We start from the raw sequence: 27204 nt of genomic DNA, 5'->3' as shown, positions 1-27204 counted from the left end.
TTTCTCTTGTTTCTGACCCTTGTTTGATTAATGCTACATTCAAGTCCTAAATACTCAAGTCAGAAACTGAGATGCTTTCTTGTTCAACTTCCTTATTAGTTTACTTCTTTCCACAACTTCAATGTCAATTTTTCCCTCTAATTATTCCTCTATACCACTGCCAAATGATGTTCCAAACACAAAGCTGACTGTGTAATTCTCACTTAAAATACTTCAAGTATCCAATTGCCTATAGAAGTCAAGACTAAATTCCTTGGTAAGACTTAACCTCTTAGCAGTTCTATGCATTGTGTGATTACGTGGCAGTAACACTCTTACAGATTGAAACGTTTAAGGATTGTCTTGAGTATTACTTCTTCCTGGTATACTTCTCACCCCTCCTCCCTTTGATAGTAGTCTCTATTCATTCTTGAGCATCTGATTCTAGAGTATTTTCTCTGTGAAGCATATTATGCACCCTTACTGCCATTCCTTCCTGTGTCCAGCTTTCCCAGCTTGGTAAAAATGACTGGTACAGCATTTATTACAATACAATAGGATAAAGCCTTAAACTCATACCTAGTAAATATGAGTTCCTCAAACTCAAGGATTTTGTCTTAACCAAATTTTATATATTTAGTACTACTCTTGGATTCTGATAATTGAGGATCAATAAATAAAGACAGAAAGAATGGGAATGAAAGAATAAAAGTAGAATAAACATAATTATTCTATTTTATAATTTATATGCAAAACATGCTGCTTGTTTCCTACTATATATCTTTGTTTAATACTTTAACACAAATCAACTTAATATCCTAGGGTGATGATATGAATTTATTGAAACTTTTATTATAAACCCAGCCAATGTTAATTTTTCTAGTACAATAGGGAAACAGTGTTGTTAAATTGTTTTTCTCTGATGAAAAAATCACCATGCTGTTCATTTGTGACTGGAGAACAAGATGCCAAATTTTTGATAAAATATTTCAAAATCTGTTTTTACTTTTCTTTCAAAATTTTTCATAATTATAAATGTACCTCAAGGAATTTACTCTCAGATGCCAAATCATGTTGTCTCCTCCACTACTAAAGGTTTCAGAATTCAGAAAAGATAATGAAAAAGATACTTGGTGATCATATGGAACACACAGTAGAATAAATCTATTTTCTTCAAGATGAAGTAAATTTCAAAAATAAATCATTTGTAACTAATAAAGGAAATTAGACTTAAATTTATCCATATTAGAAATGATGCAGAGTCCCTTCTTGCTTTTAATTCTAACTTTTGAGTAGCTTGTACCTTACTGGCACTTATGTCTCAGTTTTTTAGGGGCAAAAGTAGGTTTACAGTTATAATACAAACAAATAATACAACCATGAATAAACAACAATACAAGAATAAATTGTGTTTTGTGTACACACACCCGCAAGACTACTTTTGCCCCACCACTGTACAATGAGTAAATAGATTGGCTGCTAAAAGGCTATTCTGATGCCCTAGTTTTACAGACCAAAGCAACCAGGATAATTATCAACAATTACCAAATAATAATTCACTTGATTTCTCAGTTATAAACTTTAAAGAGGCCATGCAATGAAACATAAGTTATTCATCAAGTCTGTACAAGTTTTGGATGTGTATGTGGGGAAAGTAGTGATGCTAAAAGACTTGTAGGATAAATAAAAAACTGATTGTATAAATGAATGTTATACTTAATACAGAAGGATGGGCAACATTTATATCATAATTACATTATCCTGAAACATCTTCCTTCCCAGTCTTCTATGCATGTTGTGAGATTAATATCTTATGTCCAGAGCCATGATCAAAATCAATACATTTTATTTTCTCAATAAAATGGACAAATATCCTCGGCTCACATCTGAGTTCAGCCCCAATGTGGTACACAGCTCACTTCCGGGCACCTCAGATGCACAGTCACTACACCCCATTTTAAGTGTGTGCTGAGCCCCACTTGCTACTTCTCAGAGCCCTAGGAGGCAGGCTCAGCACACACAGTGCCCAAGAATCACCCCACAACACCTTGCCAGGGAGTAAACACCCCGAGACTACCTTCAACCAATGGGGCAAAGAGCTGATGAATAAGTGATGAAAAGGTACCAGTTTCATGCCTTTCAGCTGGACAATTATGAAAAACATTTTGGAAAATCTTTTTGGGGTTGGCCACATTTTGAAAAGAAAAATACTTTGTTCTCATTTCAAGTCATTTGTACAGTTTTATCTCATACATAATATCACTGAGTCTTAGTTAACCTTGGGAGGAGATCAGAAACTAGCAGATGAAGAGACTGATAACACCTTCTATCCTTCCTAGAGATAATGATAATCACCGCTAACATTTACTGAACATTTAAACTCTTCAGCCATGTGTTAGGCATTGAAGAACAATGTCAAATAATATGATTCTCACAGTAAAAGTTGGAGGGCAATTTAAAATATGTCCCCATTTCACAGTTGATGAAATGAAAGCAAAGAGGGAATAAATAAGTTGTTCAAAGGTATTCAGAATTTAGATGATCCAGAGTTAGAAAAAGTATAAACTAATTATGCTGAGTACAAATATGCTCATTCCTAGTTCCTTTTTTTTCTTTTGCCACCAAATCTGTATTCAAGAAAGTATGAAATCTATGCTCACTGTTACAATTTTTCAGTATCTCTCAATTTAGTGAGTAAAAATGTTTGATGAAATTGATCGCATCACTTAGCACAGTAGCAGAATACTTCTATGCCTGCCGTGCCCCCAACCCCCAAATCCACATCCTAATCTCTGAAATCTACAAATATGTTACCTTCAAGCAAAGAAGAATTTAGATGACAAATGGGAGAGTGCTACTTATTATTTAAAAATAGGGAAATTATCCCAGTTTATCCAGGAGGGTCCAAAATAATCACAAGGGTCATTAAAAATAAAAGAGGGAGGCAAAGAGGGAGAACCAGAGACACGACACCAGGAGACAGACTTGGCCTCCTGCTGCTGGCTCTGAAGATGAAGTTAAGGGAGCGGAAGCCAAGGGGTGTCACAGGCCTCTAGAAGGTGAACACGAAAATGAATTCTCACTGGAAAGAACACAGCCCTGCAAACACCTTGAGTTTATCCCAGTGAGAACCTTTCCAAACTTCCAACTTCCAGAACTCTACATGATGAATTTGTGTTGTCTTAAACCACTAAATCTGTGGTAATTACCATAACACCAGAAATTAATTCAACTAGTCAGTAATCAGAAAATGTAGGAAACCCATTCAAATTTGTGGTGTCTTTTTCCTTTCTCCTCTGTATCTCTCACCTTCTCACTATCTTTACAGTGAAATGAAAGATGGCCCCATTATCACTTATGTGAACACCGACTCTACCCACTTATGCACAGCACACTCACAGAAGCTCCACGGGTAAAATTAGAAATAAAACGTATTTTGACATACTCTAGTAAGATCATTTTGAAGACAAAGGTCAGCCTGATGAATGAATTTAAGACCAAAATTTGTTCTTCCTTAAATTTCAATAGGCCTTTAAAATTGCAGACCAAGATTATATTACTGTTTTCCAAAGTGATTATAATATCAATCATTTATCTCAATCTTTCCCTTGATATTACTTGGAACATCCTTTCAATTTACCTAGCTACATGAAGACAGAGAGGTTACTCCGGGAGCTCTCTATACTGTAGTTGAGAAAGTCAGACAAAGAGCATTTAAGTGCACTCATTCCTCTTCACCTCTAACTTTTCCCAGCCTAACTAAATAAATCTGCTTGAAATAATGCCTAGTTACTAAATAAGTCAGATTCGGGAGTTCCATTTTGTGTTATAGAAAATCTTATTCAGGACCTGAATGTATTGTATACACATGCATGTGTGGACACAGATAAAGTAGAAATGAGACTGGACTATAGTGAGGAGATACTGACTAATTTCCTGGAAGGAAGGAAGGAAGGAAGGAAGGAAGGAAGGAAGGAAGGAAGGAAGGAAGGAAAAGAAACGTTTTCTGTTTACCTGCCATCAGCCTCTTGGATCATCCTTCTGCATCTGTAATTATAGTTCTTTGACCCAGAAATGGAGATGCAAATGCTCAACACAATACAACACAATTGTTTGTTTTTAACTTAGTGTCACACAGACTTTTATCTACCCAGCTCTGAAAGATTTGTCTCCATCTCTAAATTCACCTCAGCCATTAATCTCTGGATTTGATGTTTCTTTGCTATTTCCTTGGTATTTTGATGTCAAAATCCCTCTATTGATTTTGACTTGATTCCTTTCATTCAGCTCTAGACATTCTGAGTTGCCTGAAAGTAATTTTCCACTTTCATTCTCTAGAACTCAATTCTCGACATCAAGCATTCAGAATTATAAAGGGATGGAAAACTCAGTGAGTTGGCTGATCTAACTAGAGTGTGTATGTTGAAAGGAATAAAAAGTGCAAGAGGAAACTGTTTAAGAATCCTGATAGTGGAAGTGAGCTTTCAGTTTGATGAAGATGACAATAGGGGGTGAAGATATTGTTTTGATTTTTTGAATGACATGATAGCAATGGTTTTCAGAAAGGAAGTATGTCAAAATTAACTGCATAAGAATCTTCTGCAATAGGTAAAATAAGGTAAGGGAGATTGCTGTGGATTGAAGAAAAGTGCAAATTTAAGGGTCATTTTGAAGACTATTGTCTAATTGATAATACATTAAAAACGTTTTCTCTTTCTTTCCCTTTGAAGTCACTTATTCGGTTTCTATATTATTAAATCACTTCCTGTGGCAGGAAATGGTTCATTTTCTTATTTAATCCATTCTTTCTTCATTAATAGAAGCCCTCACCCTAAGTTTTAACCACCATTTAGAGCTGGCATTTCTCTGCTATCCTTGCAGGTACATATAAGCACATGACTAGTTTTGCCTAATGTATCAGTGATGAGTGCTATTTCCAGGTTGTGATATTCTAAGAAAAATCCTTTCTTCTGCTTCCTCTTTTCCTCACTTTTCAGGGCTGAAGTGCAGAGATGGCGGTATGTGACCGCCTCAGACTGATGGGGAAGGGCAGCAACCTGAGCTAAAGGGATTCCGATTTGGAAGGTTTAAGGATCCTATATCACTGGGTGTCTCATTGTATCTGACTGTGTCTGAACTTTAATATGAGAGAAAAATAAAATTTATATTGTTTGTGCTCCCTGTATTTTGAGAAAATAACTAGTATTACTTATCCATATTCTACCCTTTTTGACATTTTCTCAAGAGCTCTTAAATATCTAGTAAAGTGTACAGTTTTCCATTTGTAATATTGAATATATAATTTCCATGTCATGTATTTTCAACTTCCTTATTTTGTTTCTTCCTTTATCTATTGTGCAATTCTTTTATTTTCCTTTATAACTATTTATCTTAAAAATACCAAACACATAAGGAGAATATTAATGGGATTTAAAATTATGATATGGGGGTATTTATTAAATGTCAAATCTGTGCCAGGATTGTTCCTAAGTGACTTTCACATATGTATGTTACCTTCACCAACACCCTCTGTGGTGGTTCCTCTAATGCCCCTTTGAAGAAGACAAAATAGGCTTAGAAACTCAGTAATTTCTAAAGTGTGGCAGGCAGAAAAATGACCCCCACCAGTGCCTACCACCAGCCTCCTTAAACCCTGGAGACTGAGAATATGCTACATGACAAAAAGGATTTCACAGAAGTAATTAGGGTTCCTAACCAGTTGACCTTAAAATAGGGAGATTATCCTGGATTATCCAAGTATCTGGATAATGTAATAAGGCAATGTAACCATAAGCTACTAAAAGCAGATAACCTCTTTCCAGCTGTTGGCAACAGGAGAGGATATTGGAGAGATTTGAATAATGAGACAGATGCTACCCAGTGTTCCTGGAGGCAGGAAGGACACTGGAAAGCAGGAGAAGGAATATGGGTCGCCTCCAGGAGCAAATGCCAGTTCCTGGCTGATGGCCAGCCAGCAAGCAAAGAAACTGCATGTACCTTCGGTACACCATATTCTATAAGTGATGTATTTTTTGAACTTTACCATGGTATATAAGAAATCAGACAATTCACTTATACAATGGCAGGATAAATGATATCTTTGAGATATATTAGGGATTTAAGGCCCACAACTGTAGAGAAAAAAATTAAACATCAGTGGAAAATTTTAAAACCACTACACAGAGATGTTATGCCAACATGCCACATTCTTTTTTAAAGGGACTGTCCTCTTTTAAGACATTTTTCACATTTTTATTATACAACTAAATTTTTAAGTTTTGTTTTAACACAAGTAGGAAACATTTAAATGATGGTTTTAAAAAATAAGTCAGGGAGAGGCCGATCAGTAAGGTCTAGTTCATTATTTATACACTTCAACACCTGCAGTCAGTTTTTACCTAGAGATTTGCAGGGAAGATAGAGTGGTACTAATCTTTAGTGTCTCCAAAATCTTTATTCTCAATAAGTTTAAAAAGCAACTAGAAAACTAGTTGAGAGAGCTGAGTGATTTACTCTAGTCTATGAACTTGAAATGCCACCCTAGAGTAAATTAATGATTGCACAGTCCTTTCCTCAGCACCTGATCTATTACATTTCTCCAAGTGGTACTTGGGCTAAGGAGCTGCCTCCTGCTGGCCGAGTGTTACTGCATGCATTCTTGGCATTTGGACGGGTGGGAGGAACAATGGTCCTACATAATAGGAAGCTTGATTCCAAAGTTGACCAGTTCACAGTGTGCCAATTTAACAGACAAGAACAAGGATGTGGGAGACTAATAAAAAAACAAGCCAGAAAATATTGATTTAAACCCAGAAACATGGTGTTTAATTTAAAAGACAGCTCTTCAGAAAACCCTTTCTTCTGCTGTCAAACAAGCATTAGAACTTGTCTCTCCACTCAGTGAGAACAGCGACAGGAGCGATGCCCTTGGTTTTCAAGCAAACACAGGGCACAGGGTGGAGGCGTGTTGGGATTCATTATTCTCTCTGATTGCCAGTTTTAATTTCTAATGCCTGCAAAAAACAGATATATCCTTTCTCCTCATACGCTTAGCTCCTTTTCCCTTTTCTATCAAAGGCAGGAAAGGAGAGTTTTAAGTCCAACCGATAGCTTTTAATTCAAAGTTAAGCTATTCTACAGGGAGGGCAAGAGTCTTTCACTTTGTCAAGTCAAATGACTTACACACGCACTTGGTTTATAAGTGAATGTATCACTTGGAGTACAGATGAAAGTGTAAATTTCAGTTGACTGATCTGCCTGAAAGCACTAAATTTAAAAGTCTTCTGAGTATACAGATTTCTATCTTCATTTGTTTACCCGGACTCAAAAGATATCTTTAAGTCGTATCATTGGCCAATAGCAGGGGATACAAAATGCAAATAGAGTTTGCAAGTATGCACACAGCACTAACCTGTGAAACTCCCATATCTCCGCTAATACAGAGAGGAGCATGGTAGGGTCACATAAGTGTATTCAATTAAGATTTAAGTAAACAAATGCGCAAGTCACATAATATCAAGAGTAAAAAAGTTGCAGAATTCAAGCACACGATCACTCATCACGGTGACGGGGGACGGAGGGGCGGTGGTGTTCCCGTAACCGTCGTCCATCCTACTTCTGTCCTCCTGAACACTAGGGGCATTTAAACGCGTCGGGTAAAGTCCTGCTACTTTTCAGGAGGGGTAAATATTAAGTATCCTGAGCGATACTAGGTTCATAAATAATTTCAGTCAGAAGTGATTTTGCCTCAGGTGTGTAGACACGCTTCACAGAAATGCATCCACTCTGTCGTCCTGAAGGAGGAGTACAAAAGGCCGTTGTTCGTAAAGGATAAAGCTAGGAAGAATCTGTTTTAATTCCTATGAATATTCCTTAAATAGAAAAAATGTGTGTCACGACTTTGAAATTCTAGAATAAATCTCACACAGATCTCTTGTCAGAGGCAACTTTGAAGTCGTGTCAGCACAGCTAGCGAATTATTGATGCATGCAGCACCCTGGAATAGTGCTTCTCTGTAGTGTGTGTGTCAAATGCTCCAAGCACACGCTTTAAAGTATATGCGGGTTGCTGATCAGCCCCCGTTCTCCTAAGTTGCATGCTACGTTATGCCCAATTTCCTCCTCTAAGTGTGGAAAATTCTCCATTATACTTGCCTTTCATAGTTTTGTTTTTCTTTATTTCAGGAGTCTCACGGGAGGAACGGAGCTACTCTGAAGTGAACAGGCACCACTCTGGTGAAGCAGGAAGGGCTTAGCAGGACTTTGAGAGCCTGGTTGGGGTGCGTGTTTGGGTCTGTGAGGCCCAGGAATGTGAGGGGGTCCTGGGAGTGGGGATGGCAATCGGTGACCACGTTCCCTGACTTAGCGTGCATTTGTTAACAATGGGCTGCCTTTGCACAGGGACACAGGTTGAGGCCAGGGTCATTTGTCACAGTCGCTCTCATTCTTCTGCCCTAAGTGCTATGCTTCAACCCCTTATAAAAATATGCTTGAATTCAGCAATTATGGCCTCAAGATTATATTATTTTGAATCTTCTGGAATCACACGATACATAAATTTATTGCAAAACAGATTGAGTTGCTCAGATAATTGGAAAATATAGATCAATCAAGAGTACATGAAGAACTATCTCAAAGTTACGTGTATACTTTTGAGATAGAAAAAAGAAATGGAAAAAAAAGAGCCAGAGTGAGACTCAATGTATTTATCCATTTCTACATACATGTATGTGTGTGTATGCATATATATACATACCATGCATATGTCACATACACATTCACACATGCAAAGAGGGGGAGAGAGGAGGGAAAATGAACAAGTTAGCAGAGATGACCGCCCTAAGGCAGTTAATCGAAAAGCTGAAAAACAGATTTTTTAGGGGGCACAGTCTTCTCTGACTTAATAGCCCAAATTAGCAAGCAGCCAGGATACCAAGAAAAAGTTGAGTACCCACCCAACTCAAATTAAAAAAAATACACAAAAAACAAAACTACTTAACGTGTCTAACTTTGTGAAGACAGCACTTCACTGCAAGGTGGTATAAAGACCAGAGAAAGCTGAAATTCCATGAATCCCAAACGCTGTCAAGAGCTCTAAAACTTTCCTTCACTTATGGATACAAAGTACCCCATGCGAATATCTGAATATTGATAAAATAATTTGGGGGGATTGCATAATGTCCTAAGTCAGGGGTGTCAAACTCATTTTCAAACTGGGGGCCACACCAGCCTTGTGGTTGCCTTCAAAGGGCCGAAATAATTTTAGGACTGTGTAAATGTAACTACTCCTTAACTGTTAAGGAGTTGAAATTACATTCAGTCCTTTGAAGTCAACCACAAGGCTGATGTGGCCCCTGGTGAAAATGAGTTTGACACCCCTGTCCTAAATGCTATCTCAGGATTATGTTGGTAGCAAAAGCTGATAACCATTAGGTAATTCCAAGGTTCAAAGATTGTTAAATATTGAAATCGTATCTGTCCAATCCTCCTGAGTGTATTCCCACCCACATCCCCCACTTTTCCACCCACCAGCAACTCAAATGCTAGCATAGAGGGCCCTAAAGTCGATGTCCTTTCTGATTTGTCTGTGTTCTGTGACAACCGTAACCCTCATGCTTTTTTTGTTCCCCCAATCTCAGGATTTAGAAAGGTCAATTTGGTAAATTTTTGCCTCCCAGGATGTCTCCTTTCCTGACCTTTCCAAGGAATTTTAAGAAAAAAAGGGAAATGAGGCACATCAGCAGCAATGGTGACTACCCCCAAACACCAACCTTGATGTCACAGGCTCTGGCTGTTCAGCAGGACACCCTCACCCAAGGCAGGAGGACAGGGTGGTCCGTAGGAATGGTGGTGGTGGGCTGTGACCAAGCCCAGGCATGCCCGATGAGGGTCCCCATCCAACAACCCTTGTTGAATGTCATTGCTATTTAATAGTGCGTTGTTTTTGAAATCCATTCAGGTACTCTTGTCTGGAACATTGGCCATATTAATTTTATCTTTATTAATAAGAATAAAGAGCTAACTTTTACAATGTCTTCGTTATGTGTGGAAAACATTCTAAACATACACATGAGTGCACAGATATGCAGGCGTGCACACACACACTATTGTAATTGAACACTAAATTTATCATTATCATCAAGATGAAGGAAAGAAAATTGGATGCAAAGAGAACTGATTTAAAATCTTTTTTGCAGTAGAGGTAGGATTCATGGAGGGCAGAGGCCAATTACCATGCTAACTCTTCCTGCGTGGCCCGGAGAGCTCAGTTGGACCCAACTAGATACGGTAGAAATCCCAGGAGCCATTCCCAAACTCAGCTTTGGGAAGCACTAAGTCAAGCATATTTCATCTTTTCTCTTTTTTAAAACACTGTATGTCTTTTTGGCTGTTTTGAAAATATTTCAGTAAAACATGTATTGCTGTTGTGAATCAAATAATTCAATAGAAATTATCCTTGCAATTGTCTTTATAAACTTCTTCCCCACTCCCAATCATGCCTTTAGCTTTCCACTTTGTTTTTGTTCTTGCTTTTTAATTTCAATTGTTGATTGACATGTGACCCTAATATTAGAATAATGACTTTAGTAACTTCTAAATCATCTATGATTAGCACTTTTTCTTGATTTATATATTTTGCAAATAACTATGAGCCCCAAAGAACAAGAATTTAGTATACTTCTAACCTTTCCCCCTACTTCATTTTAGAGTTGATATTTACATTTTAGTTTTCTTTTGCTTATATTTTAAATAGTATCACTAAATTTTATTTGTCTGTCACCTTTAGATAGCTTTACTTAGTGTTTGGCCTACACTTTATCTTCCACCATTCACACCCACTTTCCTGCCCCACCTCTCCCGAGACTCACACCTTTCCTTATACATAAAGGCTAATGTTCACATTCACTTCAGCATCCACAACCAGGGCCTTCTGTTTGAAGACAGTTGGATAATCAAATGTTGTGACATCGTGATAGAATACGAGACTCAATTTTAGACATGGGGATCACACATCTTACAAAATAGCTTTTTTATTCCCTGTTGTAATTCTTTCAAGAAGTAAACAGTGTTCCAAGACATCAATCTACAGTACCTGTAACTTTCAGCTTTTCAGCGCCAATGGTAATCTCATCTTCATCTGCAGAAAACAGCACCCTGCCATCTTCGCTTGCTCGCACTTCAAATCTTTTGCACTGAGCTTCCACAGCATCAGCTCCTATGGTCAGAGGAAAGGTTTAAAAATGAAACTGGTGTGCAGGAAACCATCAATATGTATTTTTTAGAAAGATAAGAGAAACACATATGTTATTTAGTTTATCTCTGCAGTACGTTTTACACCTGAATTAATGTTTTTAATTGTTAGGCTTTTCAGTAAGCTAATTTGGTAGAATATTGCTGGGCTAGGATGGTTGGCATAGCTCTGACATCTAGATGTCTGACACAGTAGTAATAATGTTTGTGCGTTTAGCCGGTTCAAAACTCTGTGTGTAGACAAGGAGAGACACTGTCTCCTTTGTTCCTGGTTGCAGCCTGCAGATGGGGCATTCAACCTGGCACCTGTTGCATCTCAATAAATACTTGTGGATTGAATGACTCTCAGGCTATCTCTCTACGAGCGGATAATAATGCCCATACCTGCCACATCACGAGGTACTTATAAAGCATTATTCAGGTGTGAACCTTTAGTTGCCCTCCATTTAGAGTAATTAAATATAGAGTCTAACATTGACATTTGTTCACCCTTTACTGTCACTGAATGTGAATCCATTTTACAATCTTGCAAATACATACATATATATGTGTATGTATATATTTGTACAAACATATATGTATTTGTATTTTAGTGTTCCCCAATGTGTCTTATAATCAATAATTTTCTTGATTTATTAAAATATAATATTAAATTAATATAATTACAGCATAAAATTGAAATCTATTTCTAATTTATTGGCTACTTTTATATATTATACATTAATAAATTACAAAGCCTGTTCCATATTTGGAAAACATAATTAATTTGAGAATTCAGAGGGCTTCAGTAAAAAGATCAAACAGGTTAGGGGTTGAGGAATTGTTATTTCCACAACATTTATTTCTTTTCCCAGATGGATCTGTAGCTTCTCTTCTTGTTCACATTTGTATTATCCTTCCTTTTCTATCTTCTACCTGCATCAGGAACGCTGTAGGTACAATCCAGCCTAGTCAGAGACCTAGGCACATCACGCTCCATGCATACTTCTTTTCATTTATTTTTGCATATGTAATAAACATAATGTTTGTATCTGCTCAAAATTCATACATTAAATTTTAACCTCCAATGTGATGATATTAGGGGGTTGGGCCTTTAGAAGGTAAATAGGTCATCAGGGTGGAGCCCTTGTGAATGGGATCACTATTCTTATAGAAGGACCCAAATTAGTCCCCCCCCCCAACTCTGCAATCCACCAAGTGAGGACACAATGACAAGCTGGCTATCTGTGAGCCAGTAGGCGGCCAATTACCAGACACTGGACCTGTTGGCACCTTGATATTGGACTTCCAGCCTCCAGAACTGTGAGAAACACATTTATGTTGCTTAGGTCGCCCAGTCTATGACATTTTGCGATAGCAACCTGGACTAAGAAATGCACTGTCATTGTTTGTTAAATATACGACCCTCTAGAATTGAAAACACGAGATCTTTGTATTCCAATATATCCTCCAAATTTAAAATTGTGTCTAATTTCTAGTGGCACTCAGTAGAAAACTGTTAGGTCATTAAATTCTAGACTTAAGCTTTCTTTCCCTTTCCTTAGTCCTCACTCCCCCCTCAGCCCTCCTGCCAGCCCTAGTCCACCAGCTTCCTGGCTTCAGTAATGTACAGACTGCCATCATCAGAACTCCCGAGGAGCACTTAACAAGAGGAAGAAGTTACTTCCAAACCCTGGTAACAGGAGGGATAATTCTTTGAAAAGAAGGTGTGTGTTTTTCTGATATTCTGAACTACATTCGTGTTTTCAGATCAACAACATAGAAAATTGGAAAAGCTGCGAAGGCAATGTTAAGTAAGTTAAAACTGGTGTTAGTCTCAAGGGCTGTCATGTTTAAAACAGCATGAATTACATTCTAAAAGTTTTTTTAAAAGCAAAGAACTTCCATTCTGGAGTTTGACGACAATATTGGAAAAACCATGAAGGACTTATTGTCCTTGGTAAAAGTTACTGCATGTCGTGCTGCAAAAGTTATTTCAGAGCCTGTATTCAGTTGAGTGTTTTCTTCCAATCATGGTCTAATTCTGCTATATTGTTCTTTTAATTCTCTAACATAGTAACACAACTGGATGATGTTCAAAAAACTGTTTGAGGCTGAGGTGTTGATAAATGTGAATTCTGAGTTTTGAGGCCTCCCAGAACTCAGGCACAAATTAAATCCGAATTGCCTAAAAGATATTGTAGCTAATACACACATACAACCTTAACATATATATTATGTTGCTTCCTTCAACTCTACTTGGTTATTGGGTGAATTGATCTGCACGGCACACCACTGACTTTAATGATGTGGCGTAAATTAGATCGCTGCACTACACGCATACACAAACAATATACACACACACCAGCAAAGCCTTTCTCGGCTTAATACGTATGGCATTATATAGCAGATGATTTATTAACATAAAAATGCTACATCATGTGTCCTAGACTATTATTGTCTGGGTATGGAAAGGTGAGTTGAAATCTTAATTTACTAAATTCAAATAAGCAAAGCAAATAAGAAAAGGCACTTAGAATGGAAGAGATGCATCTAGGTCAGAAATAGACACACACAGAATCATCTAATAAAAGTATATATAAAATTATTACTGCAGCCTACACTTTATTCAACTATTAGTTTAATTACAGAAGGAAAAATCGCAAACAATTAGCAGTGCACTGATAGTAAATAAACATTTTAAATCAAAAAATAACTTTGAATACATTGTGCTTCTGTACACAGCTTTCCTTTTCTGCAAATGGAAAAGAGTAAATACATGTAATTGGGCATATATTGCATTGCTGTCAATAGTCATGTTTAAAGTTAGGGTATTAGGCTACATGAAGCTAAATTAATTATAGCTTCACGTGGTTGGTGTCGCTGTTCTGCACTGCATGCTCCTGGTATCACATGTTCTCTAGGCTAGGTCTACTCAGGATCCCGTCGTACAGAGGGGAGGTAACATTCAGTTTAGTTGTATCTCAGCCGGGAGGCCTCCAGCGTTGCGGGAGAGCCATATGCCCGATGACTCTGGGTGAGTTCAGTACTTCATGAGTTATCCCAAACACCATCTCGCTAACCAAAATATCGAAACTGAATGTTTCCTTAGGTATACCTCTGAGGAAATTTAGGTCAACAATGTCAAAATCGAATAAGAGCAGTTAGGGTTAGAACAAGTGAGAACTGGCAGGAGAAAAGAGAGAGAATCTGTAACAAAACAATAGGTTCCGTGAAAGGATTGAAGAGTTCAATACACACCCCAATATTTTCTGTACTTTATTGCTCATTTAATGTTCTGTGTATTCTTCGAGAGGAAGCACACCACGATAACAACTAAACAATTTCTTGTTCCCCTCAGAGACTGTCCCATTGCCTTGTTAAACGGCCCACACTTATCTACAGGTCATACTCAGTAGCCAGAGGCATGTTTTGATGACAAGGAGAGCGGCTCTAATACCTTACCCACTGCCTGCATTTTCTGTTTACATCAAATCAGTCAAGCACATGACTTGGAAATTTCTTTAATAAAAATGTCCAAAGGAGCTAAAATGACATACTACCATGAGCCTTTTGGTGTGATTCAGTACTGAAGAAAGCAAGGCAAAGATCAAAACGAGTATGTCTGATTATCCCTAGTGTGTTTTCCTCAAGCGTATCACGATGTATTTTGTGTGTGTATAACTCCAATTTTATATCTGTCAGTACTTTCCAGGTCTTGAAAAAGGGTATTATTAAATGATTAGAAATTCCCATGAGAAAAACAAAAGCGAAATTCAATACACTTAACTAAATTCCATGTTTTGAGATTCTGGGTTTAGGATTATCATGGGCCAACAAAGAAAGCAAAGTTTGAAACAAAAAAAGAAGCTGCTTTTATGAAATGTAAGTGCTGTGCTTTATTTCGCACTGCGCGTGCCATTGAAAAGTCACAGGTGACGTGCACTCTGATTGGGGTCGGGGAGAAGGGAAGCAGAGTGAGGGAGAGGTCGCCAGGGCCAGGCTGGAGGGCCTGTCTGGAATTTGCAATTCTCATAGGGTCCTGCCAGAGATAAATTTCCCCCCCCCCCCCCCCAAAGCGCTCGGGCATGCACTCACACACACACATGCACGCACACACACACACAGAAACTGTCTTCTGCATTCAAACTGCAGGAGGAGCCACTCTTCCTCCAGCAAGTAAGGGAGCTACAGGAACTCTGAGGTTCCTTTCTCCATCCTATCCCGACCCGAGGCTTCCATCCCGTGTCTACACCAATGCAAAGTAATTCCACAATCAAAGTTTGTTTTTTAACTGAAATGAACTCCATTCCTTTTATCATTTGTACTGTTGTGCCTTACTTTTCACTCCCTCGCCCATCTATACTACTCCTGAGATTGCATACTATTCCTACTAGAGAGTATGCGTGTTCTTGTAGCTCATCATTGCAAACACTCAGTGTTAGCAGACTTTGTAATTTTTTCCAGTATGAGTGTGTAAGTGCTATGCCACTATAGTTTTGATTTACAATTCCTTGATTACCGTTGGAATAAACATCTTTTTTATGCTGCTGCTCTTCAATCATACTGACAATCGACTCCTCAGTTAGCCCATGGGGGCTGGTGGGGCTGACTCTCTCTCTAGGAGTGGTCCATTTCTCATCGTACAGCAGTGCAGTTCTCTCTGACCAAAGCAATTCTTTCATGCAAAAACACATGACGAACACTCTGCTGGTTTTTGCTTTATGTTTTGAAAGTGGCACCACCTTCTCTTCAGATCACAGACACTGACCATGATATGAACTTGAGGCTTTGAAGTCTAGCTCCCATGTGGAAAAATTCTGCCTGAGAACTCAGCCAATCAGCAAGAAAGGAACAGAAAGAGAAGGGCAGAGAGACACCCCTGAACAATTGCTTAAGCAACTGGATGCAGTCAGAGACAAGCTAATCTATCCTTGGACTTACCAATTACATGAATCAATAAATTACTATGCCCGTGTTGAATAGTTCATAAATTTGGGTTTGGCTTTCTTTTAGTTGCAGTTTTTACTCTTTCTTTTCTTCTTTATGTTTTTATGCATCCATTCATTCTAATATACTTTATGCACATTTCCTCTAAATAATATGTAATATAACTTGTTTAGCTGTGGTAGTTTAATTTGCTGACGCATTCAACTAGTAATGCAATCTCATGGGTACCAATTAATTTTAAGTTCCCTGCCAGCTACCACAATTATTTTCTTCTCTATTTTCAAAAACATATTTCTTTGACAATTAATTTATCATTTAAAGATCACACTGAAATTCATCTTCACAGCCCACGTACTTACTTTTTTAATGTAAGAGAACTTACATAGAAGCCATTCCAGAGAACTGCATTCTTGGCAACATTACCTCTCTACAGCGTAACTCAATATTTTTACTTATACTATCTTTTGTTCTGTAATAATAATATTTAAGGTATCCTTATTAACATTCAGAATTCATGTAGAAATTGCTTCATAGTTCTCTTAATAACAGCCTTATTGTGTTGCCTACAAACTTCAGCCAGATGGTATTTAAATGGAATGATATCAATAACTCCATTTTAAATATAAATGGGCAAACACCAAGTACCACAATAAAGTTTGTACAATGTTGCCCACAGGTAGCGAGCACGGTGTAGATTCCAGTCATAAGGGGGAGTGGCAATCCTCAACGCGACTCAGAGGACTGATGCCACCCAATGGAAACCTTTCTTTAGAGACTCAATTCCAGTGTGACGGCATGTTTGTTAATATTGAAACATAAGTGTTCTGTTTTGTTGATGGGAGCATTGACTTTCAGAAGAATTTTAACTTTCATGCATGTAAATCAGTAAGTCTTTTCTTCTGCAATTTTTGACATACAGTTTACCCTGGGAGACCTTCTCCACCCAAGATCAGATAACTCTTCTAATATAAATACTTTTCATTATTTGTTTCAAATTTCAAATAAAATCGTTACATTACTCCATGGTCAATTTTTTGTTTTACTGTTTAAAGATGTAGAGATTTAACTCTTGCTACTAAACTGTTAAATAATTAAGTCAATGTCACTTATTTAGTAATTCCACCTCTCTTGTACCCATTGATTTGAAGATATATTCATCTTATTTTGAATTACTGTAGATACACGGTAACTTTCTTAGTCTTCTATCATGTTCTTCTTATTGCTTTTGATTTTTTTAAAATTCCAAATTGTATTAGTTAATGTGCCTGTAATATTTGATGCTACGTATGTTAAAATTCTCTTTCATTAAATTATATCATTTTGGAAATATTTTACCCATTAATATTTTCATTTGAACTGCTTTACATTTATAGGTTAATTTGGGGAAACCCCGATTATTTTAACACAATGTATATTCTAGACTTCAAATTTTTTAATGTATATTTGCAATAAATAACAATGAAAAACAATACAATTAATAGAAGGCATTATTCACTATTCATTTTTATGTTCCTATAAAACATTCACATCTAGAATGGATGATTGCTACCAGAATTAATGAGCTGTTGGAATGTCAGAAAACTAAGAGAGAGCCGATGTGAAATCTTAATGTCCTGTCAGTGACTGGTTAAAGGGCTAGATGCCGTGGGTAATTTAACTGTGCTTATCGCCCAGCGGCGGTCCTGTGAATGTCGTGACATGTGAAAGCGCCTGCCCGTGCCGATAAATCAAGTGATAACAGGTAATAACCTCAAAGTGCTAGAAGTAAATGTTACCTTGAGCGATCACCAGCCCGTAAAAATTACAGTATGTCTGAATAAATCTTTACTGGTGGTTTTCCCATTAAGGCAGCAATACTACTACGAATAATAATAGCAGCTAGCACATCTGTAACACTTGCTATGTGCTAAGACCGTCTCATACATCAACTTACTTAATGACCAGAATAATCCAACAAAGCATGTAGTATCATTATGCCTGTGTTACCACTTGGAAACTCAGACACAGAGAGGTTATTAACTTGCTCAAATCACACAGCTGGTAAATGCGTGCATGAGAATAAACCCTGGGGCCTGCCTGGCGCCAGAGCCCCTGCCCTTCATTCAGAGCCTTTTCTGCTTCCCAGGACACTCTGAACGGATGCTGAGCACCCAGCAGCAGTTGGGTCCCTGAGATCCTCCTAGCAGGACAAACTGAGGCCTCAGTCTCGGGGCATTAAGGGTCAGTTCCTTCTCCTCCACAGTCCTGTCTTTGTATCTTCTTCATTCTCACACCTGTGTCCCCCTGAAAGTCACGCTACCATATCCTTTTGCACCCAGTTGGTCATGTGCTTCCAGGAATCCCAAAGGAAGACATACGTGTTAAACACACTTTCATCCTCTGGACACACTCTACTTGTTGTACACACTCATCGGTTCATTTGTAATTTACATCACAAAGTGTATCTTTAATACCACTGTGCCACTCCGAGTTCAAACTTTTCAAGTGACTGCATAACCAAAAGTGTCCAAAGTTTTTGGATTTACGTTGAAAATAATACAATATGAACCTAACTACTTTTTCTAGTTTAAACCTAGTTCTTCGATATGCAAACTACCCGTCCTAACAAAGTAGAACAATTTTAAGTTGAATAAAGTAGATGATACTTTAATACATCCAGAAATATATTTACAAGGGGATGGAAAGACCAAGGACAAGAGACCCTTGGTCGTACTGAGTAAGTTTTACTGCTCCCTCGTCAGCAGCTACGACAGCATTAGGGACTATGAGGGTATAAACCTGGTGGTGGGTGCAGAGGAAATGGCTGTAGCTCTGCAGCTACAGGGATGCAGCGATAGGAAGCTGGAACAGAATATATACTTTCTCATCGTGCCTTCTGTGCCTTTGCACCAGAAGTCACAGTCACTATTTAGTATGTGTCACCTAGCTTTGTGTTTCTTGAAATATATCCATATGTGAAAGCTCAATTATGCTAGATAATATTTATTTTGATTACTTTGAATGTGTCCACTACACAGAAATAAAAAAAATCATATAAATTCAGATCTATTGATGTTCTGACATGCAAAAGCTTTTATTATATTACCATAAAAATTTAAAAAATGACCAGGGGGAAAGAGGCATAATAAAAGAGAAAATGGAAGGAGGCCAGAAAACCCATTTAAGATCATAATCATTATGAAATCATTTTCAATATCACATGATGTGCTTGTTTTGAAACACTTATTATAATCTCTTTCAAAACTGTTTATTCTTGTTATTTACCCTGTAACCCTACTAACACTTTCCGTAATCTGTTAGATTTTCCTCAGGTAAGAAAATTCTTAGTATGTTTTGAAAAGGCACATCTGCTGTTCATCATTTTCCTTGCTCAGCCAGTGTGACCTCACAGCTTCTACTTGAAACTCAATCAGCCTTGCGACGTCTCTTCCTTTTTCTATTCCAAACACACTCTCCTTTGAACTCCTCCCCCTAAGAACCAGAAACTTTATACAATGGAGTCTGTTTCATTTTCAACAGTTTTGCATTGTTTGCATTCATCTGGTTCCCTTTGATATGAATGTGATTTTGACAAAGGTAATTTCTATTTTCACTGAGCTTTAAGGAGGTTATTCAAAAGCTGGGGTGACCTATTCAACATTGCAGTCAGTGGGCTATTCTAAATGGTCAGTTGATTATGGGCGAGAAAACAGAAGCAGGAGCTGTATTTTGAAGGGAGACTGATTAGCTTAATTTTTTTCAAAGCCTCTTGTTAACTTTACAGGAAACAAGCAAACTTTTTTAGAGTGGCTTTTGCATTTTATATTCCCAGCAGCGTGCATGAGAGTTCCAGCAGCTCGCATCCATTCTAGCACTTGATGTTGTCAGTATCTTTTATTTTAGTAATTACAATTATTACTGTTTATGATTTCTCAGAGCTTTTAATGTGAAAACATCTATAATTCATGTCTTAGTGTATGATACAGAAGGCTTTGCCCTCCAGATATAATATTGAAGGCTTTATTTCCCACAATGCCCCGGGGTGGGCTTAGGTTGTTGATACATTTAATGATTCAGTTAAGAGTAAAATTTGAGTGAGGAATGAGGCTGCAGGTGAAGAAAAATGGAGACTCAGTCACGAGGACTCAGGAAGAAAGAGCATGGCAGAAGTAAGCTCATGTTTTAGAGCCCCATACTCCTTAGTCCCCCAAAATAACTGCATCACAAATGGTCTGTAAGTTATTTTCAGTAGTCTTTGTAGAATAACACAAAATGGCAAAAACAACGTAAAATTAGAAATAAGAGATTTTTTTCTAAATATTGTGACATGGGAGAAGACAGAATTTGAATATTATGAGATATTAACATGCATTAATTTCTTGGAGGGGTGAAAGGAGGGTAGAATATGGAATCTGCACCAGTTATGATGTGTTTGTGAGCATTTAGGAAAGAAAGCAGCAGACACGTGACCTCAGATGAGAGATTTAAAGCAAGACACGCCCAAACTGGATCAATGTATGAGGGAAGGTATGGCATTCAATATTCTTGATTTTAGGCAAATATATGACAAAATATTTAAGTAGAATATTGTGGGGAAAGGTTACAAGTAAATTCGGAGCTCATTAAATACTTTTATCAGAGAACGCACATTAAAGGGCTGATAGTAATTTTAAAGCAGTCTTAAAGAGATTTGGCAACACTGCTAGGGAGTATATTATCCAGAGTCCAGTGAATACTTGGACTCAAGAATCGCTCTGGTTCATTTTCCCCCTACCTATACTCAATTTTCTATTCCCACTGTGCTTTATTTTTCTGATGTATGCATGATCTTACTTGGAATTTCTCCAAAACTACACACAAGAATAGACACATACTCCAAAGTGAAATTTGAGGAAAAAGCTCATGCAGTTAATAGAACTAGACCATCATAAGTAATGGCCCCCACCGTGCATCTCCCTGTGTTCCCTGATCGGGCCATTAGCACTGTTCTTTAGTAGCCTGGCCTCGCCTGCAACCTCATCTAGGGCCTCTAAAACCGGGGAAAATAATCTGTGCACACGTGGACCTCTAGGTTGTACTTAGCTTTCTACCAGCAGATGTTTTCAGGTAATTAGTCCCATAACCTTACATTTGTGAACAGTATGCCCCATTAAGCAAATTTCCAAAGACAAGTTTCTTATTAAGGCCAACAAAAAATTGATTGTTCAATAAGTCAATTATATACGAAACTCGAATGCACCCGCAATTCCGAGGTCCCACAAATGGAGCCTCATTAAAAACAAAGCTCGGTTCAACGTATAAATTCTACACTCATTAATTTCAGGTAAGTCATACAGCTCTAGTGTTAACTAAATATCTAAAATACAACGTAAAAACCACTCTTACTATTTTTTTACTTTATTTTACTTTTATACTCTGCAATGTATCATTTTTATTTATTACAACCTTTTCACCACTACAATTTAAACACTCAGCTATGACCATAGCATATTTTTAATAATTTTATGTGATCACAGAATTAACAAAACAGTTATTTGTCTCTTTAGTGCTTTCCGTAGTATTGCAATGTTAGAAATCCATAACAAATTCTTGTATCATATTTATTGAAAAAACTATACTATCTCCTTTTCTCACCATGTAAAGACACGGAACGGCCTCTGTCACGCTAAGGTGGTAGATCATGGCCCCTTTAAAATGTGTCTTAATAGAATCACCATTTCTCATTCTATCCTACATCTTCATTTCTAAATACCAGACTTATTTCTTTGACAACTAAGGCATCATTACCAAATACATATTTTGAAGTATGTATTTTGCCTGGAAGAAAGGACATTCAGAGATGTTTTCCTATCAAAGCGTTAGTATCCCTGACAATTTTAGCAGATTAGCTAACCGTGGTCCTGAGAAGTAGTGTCCAGCACTGATCAGGGCTGGTGTTAGGGCCACAAACCCATTTCCTGTTGCGTGGATTGGCCTTGCAGAGCTGTGCTGACTGGTCGGCGCCTTGGGCACGGGGTGCCTGATAAACGCAGGGGGCCAGAAGCTAGCAAGGGCTGGAGGTGATTCAGTCAAACCATCGACCTCAGAATTTGGTCTCTGTCCTCCGGGAAGAAGAATGCTCAGTATTCCCCGATCCTGCGCTCCTAACTCTCCACATATTTCAGAATTTCGTTACATTCCTGAGATAAAGCATTTGTCTTGTCTTAAAGGTAATGATAAACAGTAACTAACATCGAAAGGGTAGTGCTGTGAGTCAGAATGTTATGATGGTGACATTAAAAAAAAACACCTGTCAAACTTTCCAAAACACATACATTGTTGTCTTTTCCTTCAGACACTGAACTTCCCTTATATCTGAGTTACACTGATTTAGGGTCTTCATTTCTCCTGTTTTCCTAAACTGATGAATTAATATTAAACTAATTAACAGTAGTTTAATATTAATACATAAATTAATTGATATTAACAATTTACCCTTAAAATCAACAATGCAATTATTTAATCGCTTTAACATGTACATATAAAATTAAACCTAAGTATTTTGTTGATCTACTCCCCCAGAGTTGCACAGGCCTCTGTTGCATAAAATATTCATTCTTGTTAAGTTGTCACAGACCACTACAGCATTCTCTAAGTTAAAAAATATGAGTCTGTGACAAAAACCATAAATTTTTGGCACGTGAGCGCAATCTGTAACCTTCTACTTTTTATATGTTCAACACCATCTGGAGTCAATTAGGTGGGTCCCAGGTGTTTGCGGTAGTAATTGCTTTAACGCAAGATTACATGTCACTTTAGGGGTCTTTAAATATTTATTATAAATATCCTCATCTACATTTTCTCCATTTATTCAGGGACAAAACATGCTGATGTTTAGCATTTACAAAAATAAGCTGATTGGGCTTGCTGAATTATTTTATGTATAACATTTCATTATAAAACATTTATAAAGCCATAATTTGATGAAAGAGTAAAAGCATAACAAGGATGTTGATTTAGTTGTGTTTATTCACATTCTTAATTTTAAATCTAAAATACGCACTTATAATCTGTGGTTAAGATGTCAAACACTCAAATCAGATGTCATTTAGTCAGAACTACTACATAGAGGGGAATTTAATGAGCCAAATTATTCATCAATTAATTTCTTTCTTCAAAGGTAAAAACCAGTTTCTCACTTTTAGACCTGGGACAGGAGAGAACCATAGAGACAAAGTAGCATAATACTTATGTGGTGGATAAAGGAAACTAACACCCAGAGGCTTGGTCAAGCGTGTGGAATTTTTATACCTAGATCTAATAAAATTACACAATCACAATAACTAACATGCACAATGCAAAGTGTGCTTCCGGAAGTATTCCCTGAATTTCACACAGACTCGCTGATCTAATTCTCACGTCTGCTATGAGATGAATACTGGGGAGAAGGAAGCCCAGAGTGCCTTGCACAGGGTCACAGAACTGGGAAGCGACAGCTATGGGTTTAGCTGTTTTAGAACCGTGCTATTAACTGTTAAAATATAATTCCTTCTTAAAACTAGTTTGTGAGGAAATTACGATTTCTCGGTGAACGTATTTTTCTACATTTTGATATATAAATCACATTTTGTGAGTCCTCATAATATTATATTTATTAAACCAGATATATTTCCACATTTTAAAAATAATTTTTATTTATGTTCTGATTTTGGGGGGTTTTCTGTAACAATTCTTAATAATTAGTCCCCATCACAGTGCCTGTCCAGCAGATGTGTTGTGTCTAATCTTGCTCAGTGATTTAAACAGTCTGAGAAGCATTAATGTACATTAGATTCTTAATTGTTATATGGTTACTATTAACACTTTGTGATTAATTATGTGATTAATCCTTCAATGTGATTTTACTTCTTGCTTTATAGAGATGTGATCTTGCCATGATAGTTGGCTAGTCATTTTTCTGAAAATGCTTCCAAGCAAATTAACTTGTAGCACATTGGATGGAATAAAATCCCGATGCCTCAATCCACCCTGCTGGGTGCAGCAGTAAACAGAAATGTTTCCATGATGTTGCGCTGGCTTTGCTTTCCTTACACCAGTTCTATGGGGAAGCCTGTGGGCTGCATCTGCGTGTGGGTGGGTGTGTACCTGTCTGTCTGTCTTGGCAGTTGGGGGGTATATTGAGTTGGGCAAACAGCCATTGACACAGTTAAGAGAGTTAGGGTCCTCAGTTTTTACTAAAGGATATGATTTTATAATCAGTTTACCTATTTTCTGAAATGAGAAGATCCAGCCACAGTCAGGAATTTTTGGGGCTCCTGCTTTAGCTGACAGATGACAAGCCAAGGTGAGTATATATCACTAAAGAAATGGTCACACACATCACCTCTTGCAGGTAGGCCCAGGTTTTTATCCTTGAATTAAGGTGAACCAGTAAACATGTTATGGTTTTGCCACCCACAATTATTTTTATCTATATGCACTTGACCGCCTTGTTCTCAACATTCTATAACTGTGCCAGCCTTAGCCACCCAACTATCCTCTTGATGTACAATTGCTAAAATAGTATACACTGTATCTTCCAGTTTTCTTTCTATTAGTCAACGAGTACATCGATTCAGTGTAACTTTGAGGAAAAACTTTGGTTTTCCATAAGAAGCTCATATGTTTATTCCTTAAATATAGTGGCTGCATGTCCTTAGTTACAATTTCCTTGATACCTTTACTACAAGGAAGATCCACGTAGTTTAATTTACTCCATAGGATAAAAATGGCTTTCATGTATATAAACACTGTACTGACTTTAATGTAATTTCATGCATTTGTACATTTTTATCTCATTAAAACTTACTAGATTTTAAACATATATAATTCATCCTGTGAACTGTATTATTCATGTCCATTGACTCAAAATGAGAAGAAACCAAATCAAATAAAAATATTTTCTTTTGGATCCTAATGTGTCATTTTTTTCTTATCAAGCACATCTTCTCTAGTCATAAAGAAAACAAATTTGATTTTTAAGTGTGTGGTGGACTGACAGTCCTTGGAAAAGGCAAAGGGCCAGTACAGCCACCTCTGTTCTTGCCCCCCTGCTCCTCACTCATCGCCCAGCTCCCCGACCCGCTCCCTTGGAGACCCCAGGGCAATGGGGGCAGGCTCTGCAGACTTCAGAAGAAACCCAGGAGTTGATTCTCCTGCAGAAGCTGTCTCTTCCTGTGTTCAGTATTATGTGGTTTTAGTTCTCAAAATGTAAAGTATAATGTGAAAACTGGTACTAAATGTAATACCACTGTGTTTAATTTTTCGGCCAGTGGCATTCTTTCTTATTGTCATATGGATTTATTTCAGAATTACTTTGAAGAAGTTTGAAGCATTGAAGAATTAGTAAAGAAAGACAGCCAAATGAGTAATTATAGATTGTAATTGAGATTTTTATATAATTTGATTATGTCACTGATTTTTGATAAATGAAAATGAGAATATCAACAAAGAGCAAGTGATTCTGACAGTAATGGCTAGCAGTTCCTAGGAGTTAGTTTATTTTTCCAAATTTATTGAGCATTAAAACCCGGAGAATTATGATGAAATAATGAGATTCCATTTGAAGCATAAGATTGTGACTTTAAGTACATTTTAAATGTAAAATTTCAGAATGATGGCATTCTAATTATTTAATACCCAATTAGTCTTAACGTTTTACTGGGATAATGCTGTGGATGTGGCTTCGTGGAGCTTATCATGTTTACAAGACGGGACTGCAGAGCAATCATTCTGGTTGCTCTAATGACACTGTGACTGAAATTTAAATGAAGGGTGCTCCTAAACAAAAATAATCAAATACAAAACTATCTTCACTCATTAATATTAGTCCATGGGCAACCTTTCAGTTTCTCCTCCTTGTATTTTTATTTTCCTGCTAAAGACATAACAAAAGATGCAGGAAAGGGGAAAAATCTTACTACTTTTTAGCCATTACTTTATCAAAAAGAAACAATAGTTTATGATGTAATGTAAGAATAAGCACCATGTAATTTCTTTTTCAGGTTGGCTAAGAGATGTTGAAGGGCAATCATTTTGATGAAATTAACATTTATATATTTTAAAATTACTTATAATAGCTTGTCTTTTCTATTACAGATCAATGTAATGTTATTGACAAATAAAAGATAATTACCCCAATGATATTGTGGGAAAGGTCACCATAAATTAGCAGCTCAAATTACTACAGACTTAATTATTAGTTTTATTGGTTTTATGAAAAAGTGTCTATCAAAACTGTATAATATTTCATATGCACTGCCCTAAGACAATTATTTTTATTGTGTATGTCACACTGTAGCAGTTTCCTAAGAGAATATGATAAGCTTTACAAAAGAATGGTGTATAATTGACATTTTATCCATGTTATTTGAAGAAATTATCCTGAAAAATATAAAATAAGCTATCAAACATATAAACATATAATACCTAAAGTCACATATAAAGTCACATTTTTGTCATTTATATGAAAACAGAGTGCCCTGCCAATACAGTCATTATCAGTTAAAAAATTTTGACCTGGATAATAATTGTGATGTATGCTTAAGAAAGTTCTTGCTTTTTTCTTTAAGAAATCTGACCTCTTGGGACTGTGTACTGTCTTTAACCACTTCTCTACAATGCTCTCACTCCTCTCTTTCAGTTTTAGTCTAAGAAGAAAAATTTGTATAAAGGAATCTTGAATTCATTAATCTCTATGAAAAATTGGAATCTTAGATGTCATGGGGGAAAGGTATTGTGGTATTGACAGAAATTTAACATAAAGCCTAGAATTTTATAAGCACACAAAAATATTTGTTAATTGATTTTTAACCAAATATCTAAAAATGTTTATATTTAATTTTGAGTGAGCTGTTATATGTACAAAATCCTTTCCTTTGCATTTGCTAAATTAGAAGTAATCTCATTTTATAGTCTCAGAGTGGTCTGGTTTGGAATGAACTCAGTGGGTGTGTTCAGGCCGTCAGTCACACATGTCCTTTGGACATTGAATCAGCAGGAGAGTAGGAAAAATTAGAAAGACGGGATACAAAGGGGATGGATATTCACT

General features: G+C 37.0%; 1 protein-coding gene across 1 annotated transcript in view; it reads right to left on the bottom strand.

Annotated features, from left to right (window-relative positions):
* The window catches only part of SGCZ (sarcoglycan zeta), a 204673-nt gene that overhangs the window by 22620 nt on the left and 154849 nt on the right, over positions 1-27204 (bottom strand). The window contains exon 4 of the mRNA XM_024562785.2: positions 11071-11193. Within this exon, the coding sequence (XP_024418553.2) occupies positions 11071-11193 (123 nt within the window). The remainder of the gene's footprint in view (positions 1-11070; positions 11194-27204) is intronic.

The sequence above is a fragment of the Desmodus rotundus genome, chromosome 13 (assembly GCF_022682495.2).
Source record: "Desmodus rotundus isolate HL8 chromosome 13, HLdesRot8A.1, whole genome shotgun sequence".
Taxonomy (NCBI): domain Eukaryota; kingdom Metazoa; phylum Chordata; class Mammalia; order Chiroptera; family Phyllostomidae; genus Desmodus; species Desmodus rotundus.
Note: the sequence above shows the minus strand (reverse complement) of the source record. Positions and strands in the feature narration are given on the sequence as shown.